General features: G+C 36.5%; 1 protein-coding gene across 3 annotated transcripts in view; it reads right to left on the minus strand.

Moving 5' to 3' along the window:
• DUS2 (dihydrouridine synthase 2) overlaps window positions 1–17647 on the minus strand; it is a 54952-nt gene that overhangs the window by 27333 nt on the left and 9972 nt on the right. For 2 of the 3 annotated variants that reach the window (XM_030581521.1, XM_030581520.1), the window contains exons 3-7: window positions 15869–15914; window positions 10246–10337; window positions 9059–9102; window positions 7916–7976; window positions 107–154 (exon numbers count right to left, since the gene is read on the minus strand). In XM_030581521.1, coding sequence (XP_030437381.1) covers window positions 107–154; window positions 7916–7976; window positions 9059–9102; window positions 10246–10337; window positions 15869–15914 — 291 coding nt within the window. Of the gene's footprint in view, window positions 1–106; window positions 155–7915; window positions 7977–9058; window positions 9103–10245; window positions 10338–11539; window positions 11686–15868; window positions 15915–17647 lie in introns of those variants that run through there. The other variant, XM_030581523.1, reaches the window with a different exon arrangement.

The raw sequence follows: 17647 nt of genomic DNA on the forward strand, positions 1-17647 counted from the left end.
CTCTCTCACTCCAATAAATCCAGCAGCTCAAAAATTACTCCTCAATTATTGTACATAAGCACCATATTTTCCTAGGCACAATAAAACCAACAAATTGGATACTTACACACTCAATTTTGTCAGGATCAGACAGCAGCGCTGCTCCCATACCTCCCTGGGGAAACACATGCCAACAGAATTACAGACTGGAAACATTCAAAAAATCAACACTTTCTTCATTTCGTAAGTAGTATCTTACCCAATGGCAAACTACAACAAAACTAAATCCTCCCATACAAAAAAAATGCTTTCATGTAAGTGTGAATTACTATACACTAATTAAAAGGTATGGCACAAAGTTATTTACACATCAGTTACTGGCTTGATTACAGAAGGGTTTTCATTTAATAAAGAATCCAAATTTGAAATATATTAGGTGAAAGAGCATAGTTGCACTTATTTGGTGAAATAAGAAAACATTCTTGCTAGAATGATGTCAGCAAATGAAGCAGCAACAGCTTAGGGAACTGAATACTGAGAAGTTGTTTTGTTTTCTGTTTCTCTCATGAACAGCCACAAATTCCAAAATCTGTACCTAACAACTGTGATTGCTTTGTTTCTTCCCATTAGATGATAAATTTCATTCATATGTTCTCCCTAGCACCATTCAACTGATCGATGAGCCTTAAATGCCAATGGTCTCAATACAGACTCCCATACTAAGTATCTACACAAAAGGAAGTGGCAGCACAAAACAACTACTAATATTTTTAAAATATAACTTTCCCCTCCTCTAATTTGGATGTTCTTCCTCGATCACACTGTCTATATACGGACAGCCATGCAGTCAACTATGTTAACATTACATCGGTTCAGAAATTTTTGGATGGAATACTTTTCTGTTAGAAAAAGCTGATCCATTGAAATCAAAACCAGGAACACAATGACTGCAGCAAAACTTCCTCCAGACACCAGGCAGGTTTCCTGTTGTTTTCCTGCTGACTTGTCTGTCCACTGTGACAAGATGTCAGAGAACATGCCAAAATAATTTTTTTTTCAGTATTTCCCTCCTGCAAAATTTTTAATATTTTTGTCCTTTCATCATGATTAGAAAGTTACGCAAGTTTTACAGGGATAGACTAGTTAAGATACAGAAGAAAATATTAAGTAAAAGAAAACAACACTGAAAATATTATAATGTCATTTTGTAACTCAATGATACACTGTGGCCCAAAATACTGTGCCGAGAAAATACCACCTTATTTCAAAAACACAGCAGGAATGGGCAGAGGTGGGAGTGGGAGAATTGGGCAAGGGCCAGAGATTGGTGATGAAAACAGAGACACGGAAAAGATTAGGACTGTTTAGTTTAGGGAGAAAATGAACAAAAGGAAGGCACACAAAATATAGTATAGAGAGGTTCTGATCTATCCTCTCATAATACAAGAGCAAGGGAACAGTGAATGAAATTAAAATGCAACAAGTTTAAAAAATAATAAGAACAAGTATTTGTTTGGAGAATACAAAATTTACTAGTGGACATCATTGTCACATGGTATTGTTGAAGCCAAGAGTTTAATCAGAATTCAAACAAAAGGATTATATAGATGAGACTATCCACAGTTACAGTAGATAAAACACACTTCTAGAAGGGATATAAATTCTCAAACTTCAATGGATAAACCAACAAGTTACTGAAAGGGGTTAAGAAGAAACTTTCCCTAGGAACTGGTTACTCTATAGTTCCCATTATATGTTTTCTTGCACGGTCTTCTGAGTCATATGATGTTGACCACTGTCAGAGCCTAGATAAGGGACTAAATGGAGTATTTAAGTTACAATGCCTTATCTCAAAGCAACTTCTACATTCTTATGTTCCTTAAGTAATCAGTGTCCACAGGGAACACAGTTTTCAGGATGGGAAAAAGCACTACTCCTCATTAATATACCCTGCAGAAGGTCACTAGGTTTCTTTGGTTCATCTACTATAAAACAGGCCTATTGCACAACTCTATCTTTCTTCCATCTCATTAAGATCATGTGGCCTAAAATAAACACCTTTCCCTTTCAAACAGTCTGACAAAAATAAATGTTCCATTATTGGAAAACAAGAGTCTTTTCAGACATAAATATCCTACTCCTGTTGCTTGAAAAATAGAAAAAAGAGCCCTACCTGCACTGCAAAATACAGTCTGTGCAATATCAAGGTAATACACATTACAGGGACATGTCTGGCAATGTGAGCCTTGGCGTCTTTATTACTCCCCACTTTACTGGCAATGTTTTCAAACCAGCTGGAATACGAGAAGGTCTGATTTCAAACAGCTTTCTAAGACTATTCACAGGCTAGCTATAATAAAATACCACAGAAACTGTACCTTTACCTAACTCTTAAAAAATGCTTCACAGTAAACATAATTACTATATGAGCTGCCTTGGTCTGCAAGTCAGAGACCAAGAGGCAGCTGTTAAAGGCTTGATGTTTTTAAGCTTTTAGATAGAAACAGTTAAGGGTTAAGGGTTTTTTTTAATGGCTCTATCTAAATGAACACTGATCAGCAGGTAAGGTCCAGATTTAATATTCACTTAACTCAACATGATAATAATCATATGATAAAATACTCCACATTATAATATAAATTATACAGAATGACAATGTTTAATTATTACCTGTGAAGATGCTTTGTCTTTTCAGTCTCTGCAAGATGAAGCCTGAAAGCTACATCTCACAGGAGATTTATTAACTATGCCAATAGCATTAAAGACAGCAGGATATAGTGTTTAATACTGCAACCAGGCTCTCTCTCTCAGAATGAAGTGGTAAGTCATTTTGTATGAGCTTCAGCTCTTTGCTATGACAACTGCTGCACCATTTCTGCATTTTCTTCTGCTAGTGCACCTGACATTAAAATGGAGCAACATGGCCTGTTAAAAGCTCTATTTATACTTCAGCTGGTTTAGAAATGCCAAAAAGTTAAAAATTTAATTTAATGCAAATTAACCTAAGACGATTTAGATTATTTTAATGTTGCACGTGTAGGGGTAGTGTTTTGATTTGTTCATTCCCAATATATTTATTAAAACTAACCAGTTACACAAACTCAGGCTTACAAAACTGTTACGAAAGTTTACCTGCCTCTATTTAAATTTGAGCCACTCACCTTTACTATGCCAAGGAAGAAGATATTATACTCATCCATCAAGGAATTTATTTGCCTCAATAAAGTGGGAAACTATGTTTTGTAAGGCTGATTTAACTAACATTCTATTTAAAATGTAGTTGCCAATATCGCAGGTCACAATTTAATTTCTTGGGCATGCCACCACTAAAAATCAAGGAAATCACAATTAAGCAACATTAAATATCCATACTAGTCTCCCTTCAAGACCATATCCTTCAAGTAAAATATGAGAGCAGACTTGCAAAATACTTAATTTAAGAATATGCTTATGCATTTTGCTGGATCAGGGTCAAAATATCCAAAGCACACACGATTTGTCTATGTTCATAGAGTCTTTTGCACTGATTTAAATTGATTTAAAACCTCACCTTAAGTTGAAACATTGAAATTTTTTTATACCTACAAGAGTTCAGACCCCACAACTCCACAACAACCTTCTCCTTCCAACATACAATCACCCAAAAACACACGTCCATTTCCTGAAAATAATGCAAAACCTAAATACGTCCCCAGCAAAATTAAGATATCTTGCTGATACTCTTTAAATTACACCTGTATACTTAAAGAAGGATCTTACAATTACCATGCAATACACCAACACAGATTATGTAATTAAAAGACTCAAAACACACGAACAAGGGAGATAAATTAAGGTAGCACAAGCAACCTGAATTTTGCAATTTCCTAACTGTTAAGTGGGCTAAATGTTCTCGTAGCATAGGAAATGACACACTTTAAAAATTCAGTTTTTAAAAAAGAAAAATTGGAAAAAGCAAATTCCATCATGTGGAACCATATCAATCATCTCACATAGATCATCAGCAGAGTTGGGACTTTTAGATTCACAGTACAAAGTTCTATCACCTGAGCTGCTGGAGCAGTTGGTATCTTAATAGCAGACTGTTATATGTGGCTACCCACTAGAAGGGGATGAGCCATGAACTTTGCCAGCGTGCTTCACAGCTATCTGCTAAACAAGAGAGTAATGCTGGCACTCAGGAATCCTGGGCTCAATTCTGAAAGAGAGTATTTCAGAAATTATAGTCTCTCCTGCCCTGTTCATCGCCATTTCCTTTTCTGCTCCAGTTTCACCTGCATTCAAGAAAGGCTGATTCCTTATCCTTCTCCATCCTGCCTGGGCAATAGCAGGAAAGCACTCAAAGCCCAGTAGAGAGCATCTGTGTCTTCAGATCTGGGGCTCGGGGTTCACAGCAGCCAGAAAGAGCAACTCAGGGAAAGCACTGCTCAGCCACTGCAGACACCGTGTTCAGAAAATTTTGTTGCCAGCTATTAACAAACCCTTATCAAACATGTGCAAATGGTGATTTTCAGAGGTTTATAACTTTGCCAATTTTGGGTGAATGATCATGGAGATCCCTAGGTGACCCCTGCCAAATTTTATGTCCCTGTTCCAAAGCATGGAACTATTGCTTCTCAACAAATTGGGTTGGATTTTTGTTTTGGTTTGGTTTGGTTTTTTGGTAGGTTGGTTTCTTCAACATTAGCAAAACACTTCCTAACTTTGTTCTTGGAAATAGTTGAATCTTTTTTGATGGAACTTTCCAAAAATATTCAGGTTGAGGCAGATGACCAGCACAGAACATGTCAACCTGAAATTTCCAACTGAAAACAGTCTTACAATTAAAAAGCATTAGAAAACCTTGGCTATAGGCATTGTTACCAGCTGTGTCTGTAATCAATCAATCAGTCTTAAACATTCTCTCTGATTACAACATATTCATTTAATTCAACAACTGAAGATTGTGGTAAATTTCTCACTATAGTTTCAACATGAAATCCACTATCGTGTACAAAAAATATTTTATCTATACTTCTCTTGTAAAGAGATGTACCAATTTCGTTCTGAAATATGCTAACATGTATATCCTAAAATTATTATGATTATCAGCATTTGCAATTTTATAGCAGAATGAATACTGTTCACAAATTCAACTACTGTACAAACTGCTCAAAAGGTATCAAAATCTGATTTCCATATCCAAAGTATATAATCTATATTCAACTCTTTTGTTACTCCTGTCTTTGATATAATTCCAGAGAAGAAAGGTTATGCATTTAGGAATTAATAATAAGAATTTTGGATATATGTTGGGGGCGCATCAGTTGGAAGCGACGGAGGAGGAGAAGGACCTTGGGGTGCTGGTTGATAGCAGGATGACTATGAGTCGCCAATGTGATACGGCTGTTAAAAAAACAAATGCAATTTTGGGATGCATCAGGCGGGGTATTTCCTGCAAGGATAAGGAGGTGTTAGTACCGTTATACAAGGCGTTGGTAAGACCCCATCTGGAATACTGTGTGCAGTTCTGGTGTCCCATGTTCAAGAAGGATGAATTCAAACTGGAACAGGTTCAGAGACGGGCTACAAGGATGATCCGAGGAATGGAAAAACTGCCTTATGAAAGGAGACTCAAAGAGCTTGGCTTGTTTAGCCTGGCCAAAAGAAGGCTGCGGGGGGATATGCTTGCTCTATATAAATATATCAGGGGGGTTAACGTTAGGGAGGGAGAGGAATTATTTAAGTTTAGTACTAATGTAGGCACGAGGACGAATGGGTATAAACTGGATATTAGGAAGTTTAGACTTGAAATTAGACGAAGGTTTCTAACCATTAGGGGAGTGAAGTTCTGGAACAGCCTTCCGAGGGAAGTAGTGGGGGCAAAAGACTTTCCTGGCTTTAAGACAAAGCTTGATAAGTATATGGAGGGGATGTTATGATAGGATTGTTAATTTGGGCAATTGATCTTGGATTACCACCAGATAGGTCTGCTCAATGATCTGCGGGGAGATGTTGGATGGCATGGGAACTGAGTTACTGCAGAGAATTCCTTCTTGGGTGCTGGCTGGTGACTCTTGCCCACATGCTCAGGGTTTAGCTGATCGCCATATTGGGGGTCGGGAAGGAATTTTCCTCCAGGGCGGATTGGCAGGGGCCCTGGAGGTTTTTCGCCTTCCCCTGCAGCGTGGGGCACGGGTCGCTTGCTGGTGGTTTCTCTGCAGCTTGAGGTCTTCAAACCAATTTTGAAGATTTCAATAACTCGATCCTGGGATAGGGGCTGTTATAAAATTGGATGGGTGGGGTTCTGTGACCTGCCTTGTGCAGGGGGTCAGACTAGATGATCAGATTGGTCCCTTCTGACCTATGAGTCTATTACCCTGTTATAAATAATCATAAACAGATTAGCATATGAAAATGTCATATGGACAATAGGAACTGATCAAGAATTGTATTTTAATGAAATTGATCAGTCTATTCAAATGTCGTGGTTTTACTGTCTTTAAAATATCATTGATTTCCAGTTAATTTCTTATTTAGCAATAATTTTATTGTTAAAGATAATTTGTGTGATTTAACTAATCAGCATCATTTGGTAATAAGGAATATTTGATATTTGTTTAATATTAATGAGCTGTAAATATAAAAATGAAATTTTCCTCCTCAATAAAATATTTTTTTGGCTCTGAGAACGACAGCATTAATTCTATTTGCTATCTCTTTATTTAATAAAATAATTCTTTTATATGTAAGCATTTTGAGGTGTTCCTTTTTTCATGTTAGAGTGGACTAAATATTAGTTTTTTCTTTTACAACTGACAGGGGTAACAGCAATTAAAATACTAGTCAAAGTTAATGCTAATTCTCATATCTACAGTTAAAGGATGCTGCAAGTCAGACTTATTTGCATCAGCCTGCTACAACAGAAATGATCCAAAAGACCCAATATATTTCATTTAAAGCAAGTTGAAACACCAAACTAAATTTCTTTAGCCAATAGCGATAACCAGAAGGCTGAGATTTTGGCGTTTTGTAACCTTCCAATAGAAAATTGCGATGCACTGAAGTCAGGGGTCACCTGAAGCACCTCTGTCCTCTATCCCCCAAAACATTACATCTATTTAGAGCAAAGCTTCCCTGCTTTTCTGTTCATGCAACAACCTAGTTATTCCTGTGAATAGATTAGTCTGATGAACAGCCAGCATGTGCAGCTTTCTGAAGCCGCTGCATCCCTAAAGATGAAATATTGTTTAAGCTGAAGAGAACCTTCCAATCATGACGTCATGCTGGAGAGTATTCTGGCAGCCTTTCATTCAGCCTAAGTGAGCAAGCAATGAAATTTCCTTTTGTTTATTGATAATAGAAACAGGGAGATTGATTGGACTGCAGTGGAAAAGGGCAGGGGGCACAAAAGCAGATAAGCCAGCAGACAGCGAGAGAAGCACTTTGAACACGGCCCTAGGAGGAAGCCGACAGATTCTTTTTGAGCAAAATACTGGCTGGAAAGAGACTTGAAATTCTGTTCAAGGAAACTGCTTCCTCTTTGTTCCTACTATGTTCAGGGAAAGATGACTGTGTGTATATTTTTTGTAAATAAGCAGGATTGCACCTAGGAAATACCTGAGTTTCATTAATTTCTCCTGCTAATTTAAATAGCCTGCAAGGCCTCAAATTTTGACTAACAAATCAGAGAAAAGGGAGCAACAATAAAATGGCTGGTCTGATGCTTCTAACGGTCTGGACAAATACAGTTAACTATTCAAAAATAAGGACAAAAGATCACAGTTGCAGCCAAGAATAGAATGACTCATTGCAACTACAAATAATTGAACATTCACAACATTCAGAACAGAGAAAATCAAATAACTTGCCAGAACCAGAAAAGCAGAACATGTGTTGCATCCTGTGCCTCTTAAGCAGGAAAAGAGAATATTTAAAGAGATTAAAATCAACCTGCCTTAGTAGAATATTCTTTTGGACAGCCCATGTTGACATCAATCCCAGCTACATCATTCTCTCTGAAAAGACAAGAACAAAAAATCCCCATAAATATTTCAGACTAGAGAAAGGAAAAAAGCATCTTGCCAGAAAGCCTGATCGCATGAGTTTTCCATCCTCCAGAGGTTTAGATGAGAATTTGAAGTTTGGATATTTTTTCCAAACCACTGAATCTTTTCTTTTATCTCCTCACTAGTTTAAATTTTGTGTATACTTGTACAGTGGTCTCTAAAGCCATTTCAATACATATATGAGAATTTCATTTGCCTTTATTGAAGAATTCAAAGACTCTTAGTGAGTCTTAGGGAATAAACATAGTTAGGATGTTCTCCCCACAGACTCGAACCCTGCAACATATTGTTTTATATCATTTTTCAAAAAATAAATAAGAAAAATTTATCATGATTTCTCAGATCTTATGTGAGTTTAAAAGTTATATTCCTCACCCCACTGAAGCAAAACTTCCATTGTTTTTCTTCTACTTAACACATCTGGTTGAGAGCTTTAAAATCACAAAGAATACAAGAAATTGATCAATAGGGCTTTATCAGCAGGTCTGCAGCACCCAGAAGAAAACATGTTGAGGACAGAGACCTGGCATGCCTATTACAAAGTTGCACAGCTGTCACTCGCATGAAAAATAATTGCTTGAGCAGCTACTGCCTTGAAAAAAAAATCATTACCGCTTATGGGAGCAGGAGTACAGCCAGTTCATGCTGTTCTCTCACTGATCATTCTAGATGGTGAACCCTGCTGCAACTTGCTGAGCAGCTCCTTTAACTCTTAGTGGGATGTGGAACTTTTGTTTATCCTAGGAGGTCTGCTAAGACTCTCATACCTTACTTTTGACCTTTAAAAATATTAGTTTCCCCTTGAAAAGACATATAAATAACTGATAAATATAACCAATGATAGTAATAATAGTACAAATAAAAAAGACTAGGGAAAAATACATCGAACTGCATCAGAAGTTTTCAATGCCTGGGTTCAAATGATAGCTGCATTTGGCTAAAACTGAAAACTAGTCTTTATAAATTAAATTACACCTCAGCAAGCTACAGGGAAAGAAATTATTTTCAGGTAAGAGTCTATGAGAACTTACACAAGCTTGGCTACAGCCAAGGCTCTCTCAGCATCTGCTGATCCCTGTGGAGCAAAAAGGATGTAATCAACATTTGTTCACTTGATTCTGTTTTATAATAAATGTTTTTGTGTAGATATACACTGTTTATACACCTTTTAGAGTAGGAATATGTATAATATAACAGAGATCCACTACTAGATAGCAAAATTAGTCAAAGACATATCTGAAGTCAGCAAAGTTTGTGAAGTTAAGAATGTACTTAAATCTTTGCAGGATCAGGGCCCATCATATAACACAAATGTTGTCCTGCATTTTAAAAGTCAAGACTGAATTTGTTTTAATCTAATAAAAACATTATATTCACAATAAATATTGTCCCTTTTTCTTATAAATATGGAAATCTTAGCTGAACCACCATGACAGAGACATGCCTAAACTGAGAACTCGGTGACTGTAGCTCTGTAATCCTTGCCCACCAACCCTTGCTTGCATTGTCTAAAACTTATATTATGTGGGGCAGGAACAATGTCTTTTTTTTTTGTGTGAAGTGTATGGCATTGTGAAATGTTAAACATCACTCTTATTTACAGGATTGACACATGCAAATGAACCAGTTAACTGAATGAATGAACAAGGAAAACAAAAAATGTTGATAAAAATAAGTGCTAAATGTTACTAAAACTACTAAACACAAATAATGTCTAGCTATAAGTTCTATTTAATGAAATTACAAACGATGGTAGGATCACATTTCACCGTAATTTAGTTTTGGTACTAGTATGTTCGAACATATAGCTAAAATAACCTGATGTAGAAATAAGCTACATATATGGCCCACAATATACACATTGGTCATCTGTTCTGTGTATCAAGTATCAGAGGGGTAGCCATGTTAGTCTGGAACTGTAAAAGCAGCAAAGAATCCTGTGGCACCTTATAGACTAATAGACGTTTTGGAGCATGAGCTTTCGTGCGTGAATATTCTGTGTATGCTTGTATGTAATGTAGCTTGTATACAATTAGTTTAGAAATCCTCCAATGCAATCAGCGTGAAATTAGAGTCCAGAAAGATTAGCCCTAGTTAAGAAATCTGGAAGCTACTTAACATCTGATGCAGAGCTACACTTAGACATATCTAAACAGTACAGTGCTAGTAAAATTATTCTACTTTGTGATCAGAAATATAACTGTTCTTGGTTTCTTACCATTTGAAAGACAACACAATCTCTCTCTCTCTCACACGTTCTGAAAACAACTCTTTCGTCAGGAGCTACAAAGTCCACTGTTTCAAGTACCTCTACATGAAATAGGAGAGATACACAAAATTGGGAGAAAATAATATAGCTAAATATAATCACAAAATACGCCAGGTGAAGCAATTAAAAATATACAATGTGCGTATAAATGAAATTCTACCAAATAAAGCTGCAGACCTCAATGTCAGAATCAAAGTTTATCAAGAAACACTGCAGAGTTCAGTCATATATGCAAAATCAACTAGACTGAAAAGTTCATTAGGTTGTAATACAAACTAACAGAACGGACAATTAAGAGTTACAACCAATGCTTCTTCCCTCACACAAATATTTGTGAAAAAACAGTAGGATTGGCTTTTAGAATAGGGGTGAAATGCAAAACTTACTGTTGAATGTCCTAGTTCATGAGTCTAAACTATCAACTTGAAGTTACTTAAATTTTAACAAAACTTGTTTATGAAAGCATATATAGAAACAACTATAAAAGCTATTTCCCCGAATGGCTAGAGCAGTTCCTCTGCTCTGTCTCTTAGTGATGCGCTGGGGCTAGCTTTTCTAAAGACAATGTTATGTTGAAATATGTATTTTTTTTAATTCCTTGGTCAATGCTACTAACATAACTGTAAGCTACTGCAATGCACCTTAAGCCAACCAGGGGGCTGAAGGTGATGCAGAACCAGAGGCAGCCTATTTGGTTGGCTGTGCTTACCCACTGACATGGACTCTTATCTTCTGCACTGGCTCCCCAATAGTTTCCCAGTCCAGCTTAAGGTATTTTTTTGGTTTTTAAAAGCCCTAAATATCTTACAATCTGACTACTGAGGGACTGTCCATCTCTCTCTGATGCCATAGTGATATACCCACAATTAGCGCAAAAGCCTGAACTGGATCTCTCTCTTGATTGAGAGGAGAAGCTGATGGTACAGCCTTCATTACGAGGCGGCCTTGGCTTTAAAATCTAGCCCATGTTCTGGCAAAAACAAAACAAAAAATAGATCTTTTGATTTTCAGGCCATGCCAAGGCTTTTGGGGAGGGAGAGGCTTAAGGATTAAAGCCTGTGTAAAGATGTGTAGTTCCTGGAGTAAACAACAGTTACTAGTTTTATTATTTGCCTTTGTAAGCTATGTCAAAGCCACTTGGAGCTTTAACATTTGGGTTAATAGGTTTAATTTCTTTCCATTTCTAATAAGAGCGAGAAGTATTTTAAAATGTGAACTTTTAATATTCATGAATTTCTCTCACCTTGCATAATGCATGTGAACTAGTCACTTTCACTCTCCAGTTCTCAATCACCAGGCATAATGCTGCAGTGTTGCTTATGGATACCCCAGGAGAATGCTGGACTCCAGACATCTCCTACCGTCACCCTATACTAGAATTAAAACGACTTCAATCCAACTGAAAAAAATTCAATTTTTTTAAACCTTGTTTTTAGAAAACATTCTGAGCCCAAGCTAACCTGATGGCATCTCAAATTTGTGTAATTTACTGAAAGCATACATAGCATTCTTCCTCTCCCCAAAACACTGCCAGGTTCTCTGGGAAGGACTGCAGTTGAGATTACTGCAAAATCCATGTGCTAAATCAAAAAGGGTTACTGCAGTATTCTAAAACATTTGTGAAGAGAAGTACATACAGCAAAACAGTGACTTGTATTAGCCTACAGAAATTAACAGATTCCAAAATCGTCTTGATAAAAGGTCTTAATGAGAATTGCATGTGTTATGAAGCCTTGAATTTAATACAGTAAATTCATTTGAGTATAAAAAATTGAATTTAACTCCATGATCAAGATAAAAACAGACAAGCAACTGGGAAGCTGTAAGTAACATTGATTTAATATTTTATTTTTCTACTCGTTCAGACTGAATATTTTTATAGATTATTATATATTAAAATACAGTAACTAATTTTACCTTTACAGAACTGCTGATATTCCTATATTAAAGTGGGCTGGATCAAATACCTCCAACGTCCCCTTCCCTACTCCCATCATGAGGCCAATTAAGCCATACTTTAAGTAGGAGCAGTGCCATTTTGGTTTCAATGGGAATAGCACCCACTTACGCCAAAGCTCACTTTGGCTTATGTTCATTAATGTAGGTGAGAGGTTCTAAAAACGTGGCCACAAGCAAATAGCTCTCCTCATCCAGTTTTCCTTAACCACTTGAAAGCAGCCCTTAGATGCCAAGTGCACCCATAAAAAAAGCTATTGGTTCTCATGGAAAATGGCACAAAGGATTCTGAGGTGCAACTGAGGATTGGCTTCAAGTAGTACATATGGGATCACAGAAGAGAAAAAGTGATTCAGTGAGGGTTAACGGAAGGATAAAAGGTTGAAAACCACAGCTCCAAGTGTTCAACATGAAAGCTGTGACTGCATAAACAGTGGAATCTCAAGAAGGAGTAGAGGTTATTTTACCTCTGTATTCGGCACTGGTGCGACCGCTGCTGGAATACTGTGTCCAGTTCTGGTGTTCACAATTCAACAAGGATGTGAATAAATTGGAGAGGGTTTAGAGAGGAGCCATGAAAATGATTAAAGGATTACAAAACATGCTTTACAGTGATAGACTAAAGGAGCTCAACCTACAGTTTAACAAAGAGAAGATTAAGGGGTCACTTGATTGAAGTTTATACAAGAGGAACAAACATTTAATAATGGGCTCTTCAATCTAGCAGAGAAAGGCATAACACAATCCAATGGTTGGAAGTTGAAGCCTGACAAATTCAAAATGGAAAAAAAGGCAGAATTTTTTATTTTTATTTTTAACATCGGGAGCAATTAATTATTGGAACAATTTAACCAGGGGTTGTGGTGGATTCTCCTTCACTGACAATTTTAAAATCAAGATTGGATATTTTTCTAAAAGATCTGCTCTAGGAATTATTTTGGGGAAGTTCTACAACCTATGTTATATAGGAGATTAAACTACAGGATCACAATTGCCTTTTTTGGCTTGAATTCCATGAATCTCTAAGTTTGATGAGGGAAAAAAAATACAATTTTTTTAGCCAATAACTTGCTAATATAAAAATTAGCAAACTGACTCCAAGGTTTAGTTGGAACATTAAAGAATTTTATTATGCAGAAACAGTTTTCATGTGATTAAGCTGACAGATGCCACCTAGAACATCCTAATGAAACATCATTATAAATACAGATGAAATAGATTGACATCTGGCATCAGCAACTGAGGAAAACAAATGTGGTCTCTTCACAAAAATATGAATAATATTAGATAAAGTATACTAATACACCACACCATATACAAATTCCTTAGAAATCATAATTGCCAATGTCACCTGACACCATTAGGATGAAGGTGCCAGTCCCTCTTTATCTCTTAAGATCCACTTTGAAGGGTAGAGAGGTGTATAGATCTTTGAGGGGATCCTTCACACCGGGACGAATCTCATTTCTTATAAGCATATACTTGTAGACTCAAATTTTATTTTCTTTCAGAAGGGTCAATTAAGCCCTTCTCATTCAAATTGTTAACATAAACTGAGTCATCTTGTAATGATTTACACAGAAAAATTCATTATAGCCAACGGGACTATAAATCTATATAGAATGTGTTCCATCTGGTCCATTAATATCTATGCTCTGCCTTGTTTCTGGTCCAGTTCCTTACCCTTTTCATGCAGTTACTACTCATTATTTGAAATTTATGTTGCAGTAGCACCTAAAAGGCAACCAGGTCAGGACCCCATTGCATTAGACACTGTACCAAAGCAGAAGCTACTATTTTAGTTGAAGATTCTGAAACCTAAAAATTGACGTACATCTTTGTCACCCCATTTTCATCTTCATACAAGTCAGGTTCATCTTTTCTTTTCAACTAACCGTTACTAACATATAAACATTAATAAAACAAAACAAATCTAGACCCAGTTTGCTACATGTTTACATGATAGTCAAAAATTTCAGCATGTGCTTTTTTGGGTTGTACAGCACCATTACTGTGATATTCACTGTTATGTACCTTAAAACAGTATAGGAATTGTAGGTTCTCAGCTTACGAATGGGGAGAGGGGCAAGCCAAATAGCCAAGGCAAGAGCTCAAAAAACTGACCTACACTGAAAACAGCAATATGTTGAAGACTACTGTCCTTGAGTGTCCCTCTGAGCTATCACATTAAAGAGGAAACTGCTTGGTATAGGTATTTGTGAACATGAATGTTACTGTGTGCCAATGTATGTTCTAATAATTGCCTCCAGGTTTTCTCACCAAAAAACAACCCAAAGCCCATTGTATTTCAGCTGTAATAATTATATTCTTAATCAGAAGACTAACTGTATAGGTGATATAGCTTACTAGAGTTCTCCCAATAAAAAGTTATAAAGGAGTTATTTATTCAGCACCAATAAGTTTGAATATATAGAGATTAAACAAAGCATACATTTAATGGAAATATGTGCACTGAGTGCACTTAAAACCACTTCAGTTTAAATGGTAAAAGTGCACATAACTGTAAATAAGTTAATTTGAATCTATAATTCAACACAGACGCTCTCAATGTTTCCTCAGTTGAGCTGGTCAAAAGTAGGAGCACAATTAAAATTGACGTCAATATTTTCTACAAGAGTTTGTAAGTCATTTTAATTTTGCAGGTTTTGATATGGAACAATATTTTCTTTATTAGAAACTTTGTTTGAAAGTTTTCTTTGAAAATTCTCAGTTTCAAACATTGTTCCCTTAATTTCATTTTTCCTTTAACCCTCATTTCACAACCCCACTGTAATTTTCTTCCTTTCCACCACTCCTTTTCTCTTTTTTATTGTCCTTTCTTCCATTTTGCCACTAAAAGGGGAAGAGGAGAAAAGAGCGAAGGGGGGGAAATTATAAATTTAAAAAGATTAATTATTTTTCCAGTTCAGTTGAAAACCAGAAAACTTGGAAAAAATCCCACATTTTTTGTGCTAATTTCCCATTACAAAAAGGAGATTTGTTTTATCAAAACATTTTTCATTCAAAAAAAAAAATCGACCAGTCCTAGTCTTCAAATTCTATCTGTAAACATTACTAAATATGCTTTCAGTTCTGTTAGCTTCATATATCCATTGCAAAGCAAGCTGGACTCTATTCTATATAATGAGACACCAACCAAATTATCAGCTAAAGTTTCAGTTATGGAAACTTTACTATTGTTATGAAAGAAAGAACTAAAATCTGACCAAAACAAAATATCCGCTGTAAGCTGAACAAACTGACTCAACTGTTGGAGAACATATAAACTCTTATCATTCATTAAGCATGACAAGTCATTTTCTAAGATTTCATCAGTTATGTGCAAGTTGCCAAAAACAAATTAGATCTTGTTCTTTTAGTTGTAATACTTTACATAATTATGAACAACAGTAAGGAAATTATAGTTTCCATTTCTTTTAACCCAAATGTGTCCCTCTAACAGTTTATTAAATGGAATGGGAATATTAACACCTCTTGTAGCTACTGCTTAAGTGTCTCTGGCTACCAAATCAACAAAGTAACAGAGCATTTCTCAACATTTACTGAAACGAAAAAAGGGTACTTGAATGCTTTTATCAAAATATATTGTACTTGCCATTTACAACTCTTTTGCACTGCACCATCTTTATGTCAATCAGCTCCTAAGAATAAGGATCAGAAATATATGTAACTGAATTAAAAAACTAAATAAAAATAAAATAAACTAGCAAGTTTATCAGAGTAAGATTAGTTAATTTGCCTCTTATGAGAGATACTATATTTCAGCTCTAGAGAAATAGCACAAAAGGACATGAATGAAAATTAAAGAAACAGTATAAAATACAGTAGGTCGTGACCACAATTAGATTTCATAATTATATGTACAGAAATGTTGTAACAGTAGACTAGATCAGTGACCCATCTAAACAACTACCCTATGGTAATTCTAGAGCTTGGGGTAAAAAGTGACCAGACACCTATAGCCAGGAGACTAATCCTATTGAGGCTGAAACAAAAAGAGGCAACCTCTCATCAACAAAGTCCAGGAGCATTACTTTGATGAGAAGTCCAGGACCCACCTCTCTAGATCGGAGAAAGTATGCAGTTTCCTGGAGATATTCTCAAATGCCGAAAGAATCAGATTCTACTGACAACTTTTCTCCATTTCTTCACTATACAACAGCCATTAAATGAGGCAAAAACAAAAGAATATTTTTTGTCTTTGCTCAAACTATCTAGTCAAGGTCAAACTCTATATCATACAGAAAAGCAACCTATTTTAGAAGACAAAAGAAAGTCAAACAGTTAAGGAACATGGAAGACAAAATTGTATGAAGATTATAATGAACTGAGAGCCTACGTTATCGACAGATTAAAGTTCCCACTCTTTTGTGATCGGTCCTTTCTTTTCTAGAAGGACACTTTCATATCCTGTGATAATTTTGAAAGCTATCAGAATGGCCATTCCACAATCAACATAAAGGATCCGCCAGTATTTCTATTACAGAATCAATTTTTCAGGACTTCTAATTTGTATGGTAAAGCTACAGGCTGTAACTATAAAAAGTGTCTCAGCCTGGGAATTAAAATGTATAGGTTCTTTTCTACAGGCTTCTGTGCTCGAAATCCAAGCTTCAGGACCCCAGACGGCAGGAAGCCCAGCCTAAAAGGGCATTTTGGTAGCACAGGCAATCCACAACATTATTTTGCCAAGGAACCCAAAGCCAGCAGCTACAATCCAGAAAATTAGCATGGGCAGCCAGTAAAAGGGTATGTTTGGGCAGAGCATCTAGAGTATGAACTGATTCAGCATATTCCCCTGGACTGAGACACAAACCTGCATTCAATTCCTAACTGCCAGACTTTCAGCATGGCCTTGGGCAAGTCATCTGTGTCTCAGTTCCCCATCTATGAACTGGGCATGATGTCTTCTCTGGTCTTCTCTACACAGGGACATTCAGAAGAGTGAACTACATTCACTTCTAAAGTGAACTACACTAAATCAAATTAAGTCCACTTCAATTCTGCATAAGAGCATCTGCACACGAGTTTAATGTGGTTTAACTAATCCAATTTAAATTCACACCTTTAATTAATTTGGATTAACTTCCCCAAGTGTCCCTGTGTAGACAAGGCCTCTGAAGGGTATCGTGGGGTATTATAAGATGTGACGCAACCCTCAAGAGACTTATTCCAAAACAGCTACACTGGAGCATAACCCTCCAAGAATATGACATGAAAACTGTGCATATTAAGGGAAGAAAAAATATTGTGGCAGACAACTGCTCCAGGCAAGAGGGTTACGCCCCAAAGCCTATGGAACAGCCAGTGGCTGACCCTGCTGCTTCACTGTAAGAGGGGATGTGTGACCCTCAGAACTTCTTCATGCCAACTG

The sequence above is a fragment of the Gopherus evgoodei genome, chromosome 12 (genome assembly GCF_007399415.2).
Source record: "Gopherus evgoodei ecotype Sinaloan lineage chromosome 12, rGopEvg1_v1.p, whole genome shotgun sequence".
NCBI classification, from domain to species: Eukaryota; Metazoa; Chordata; order Testudines; family Testudinidae; genus Gopherus; species Gopherus evgoodei.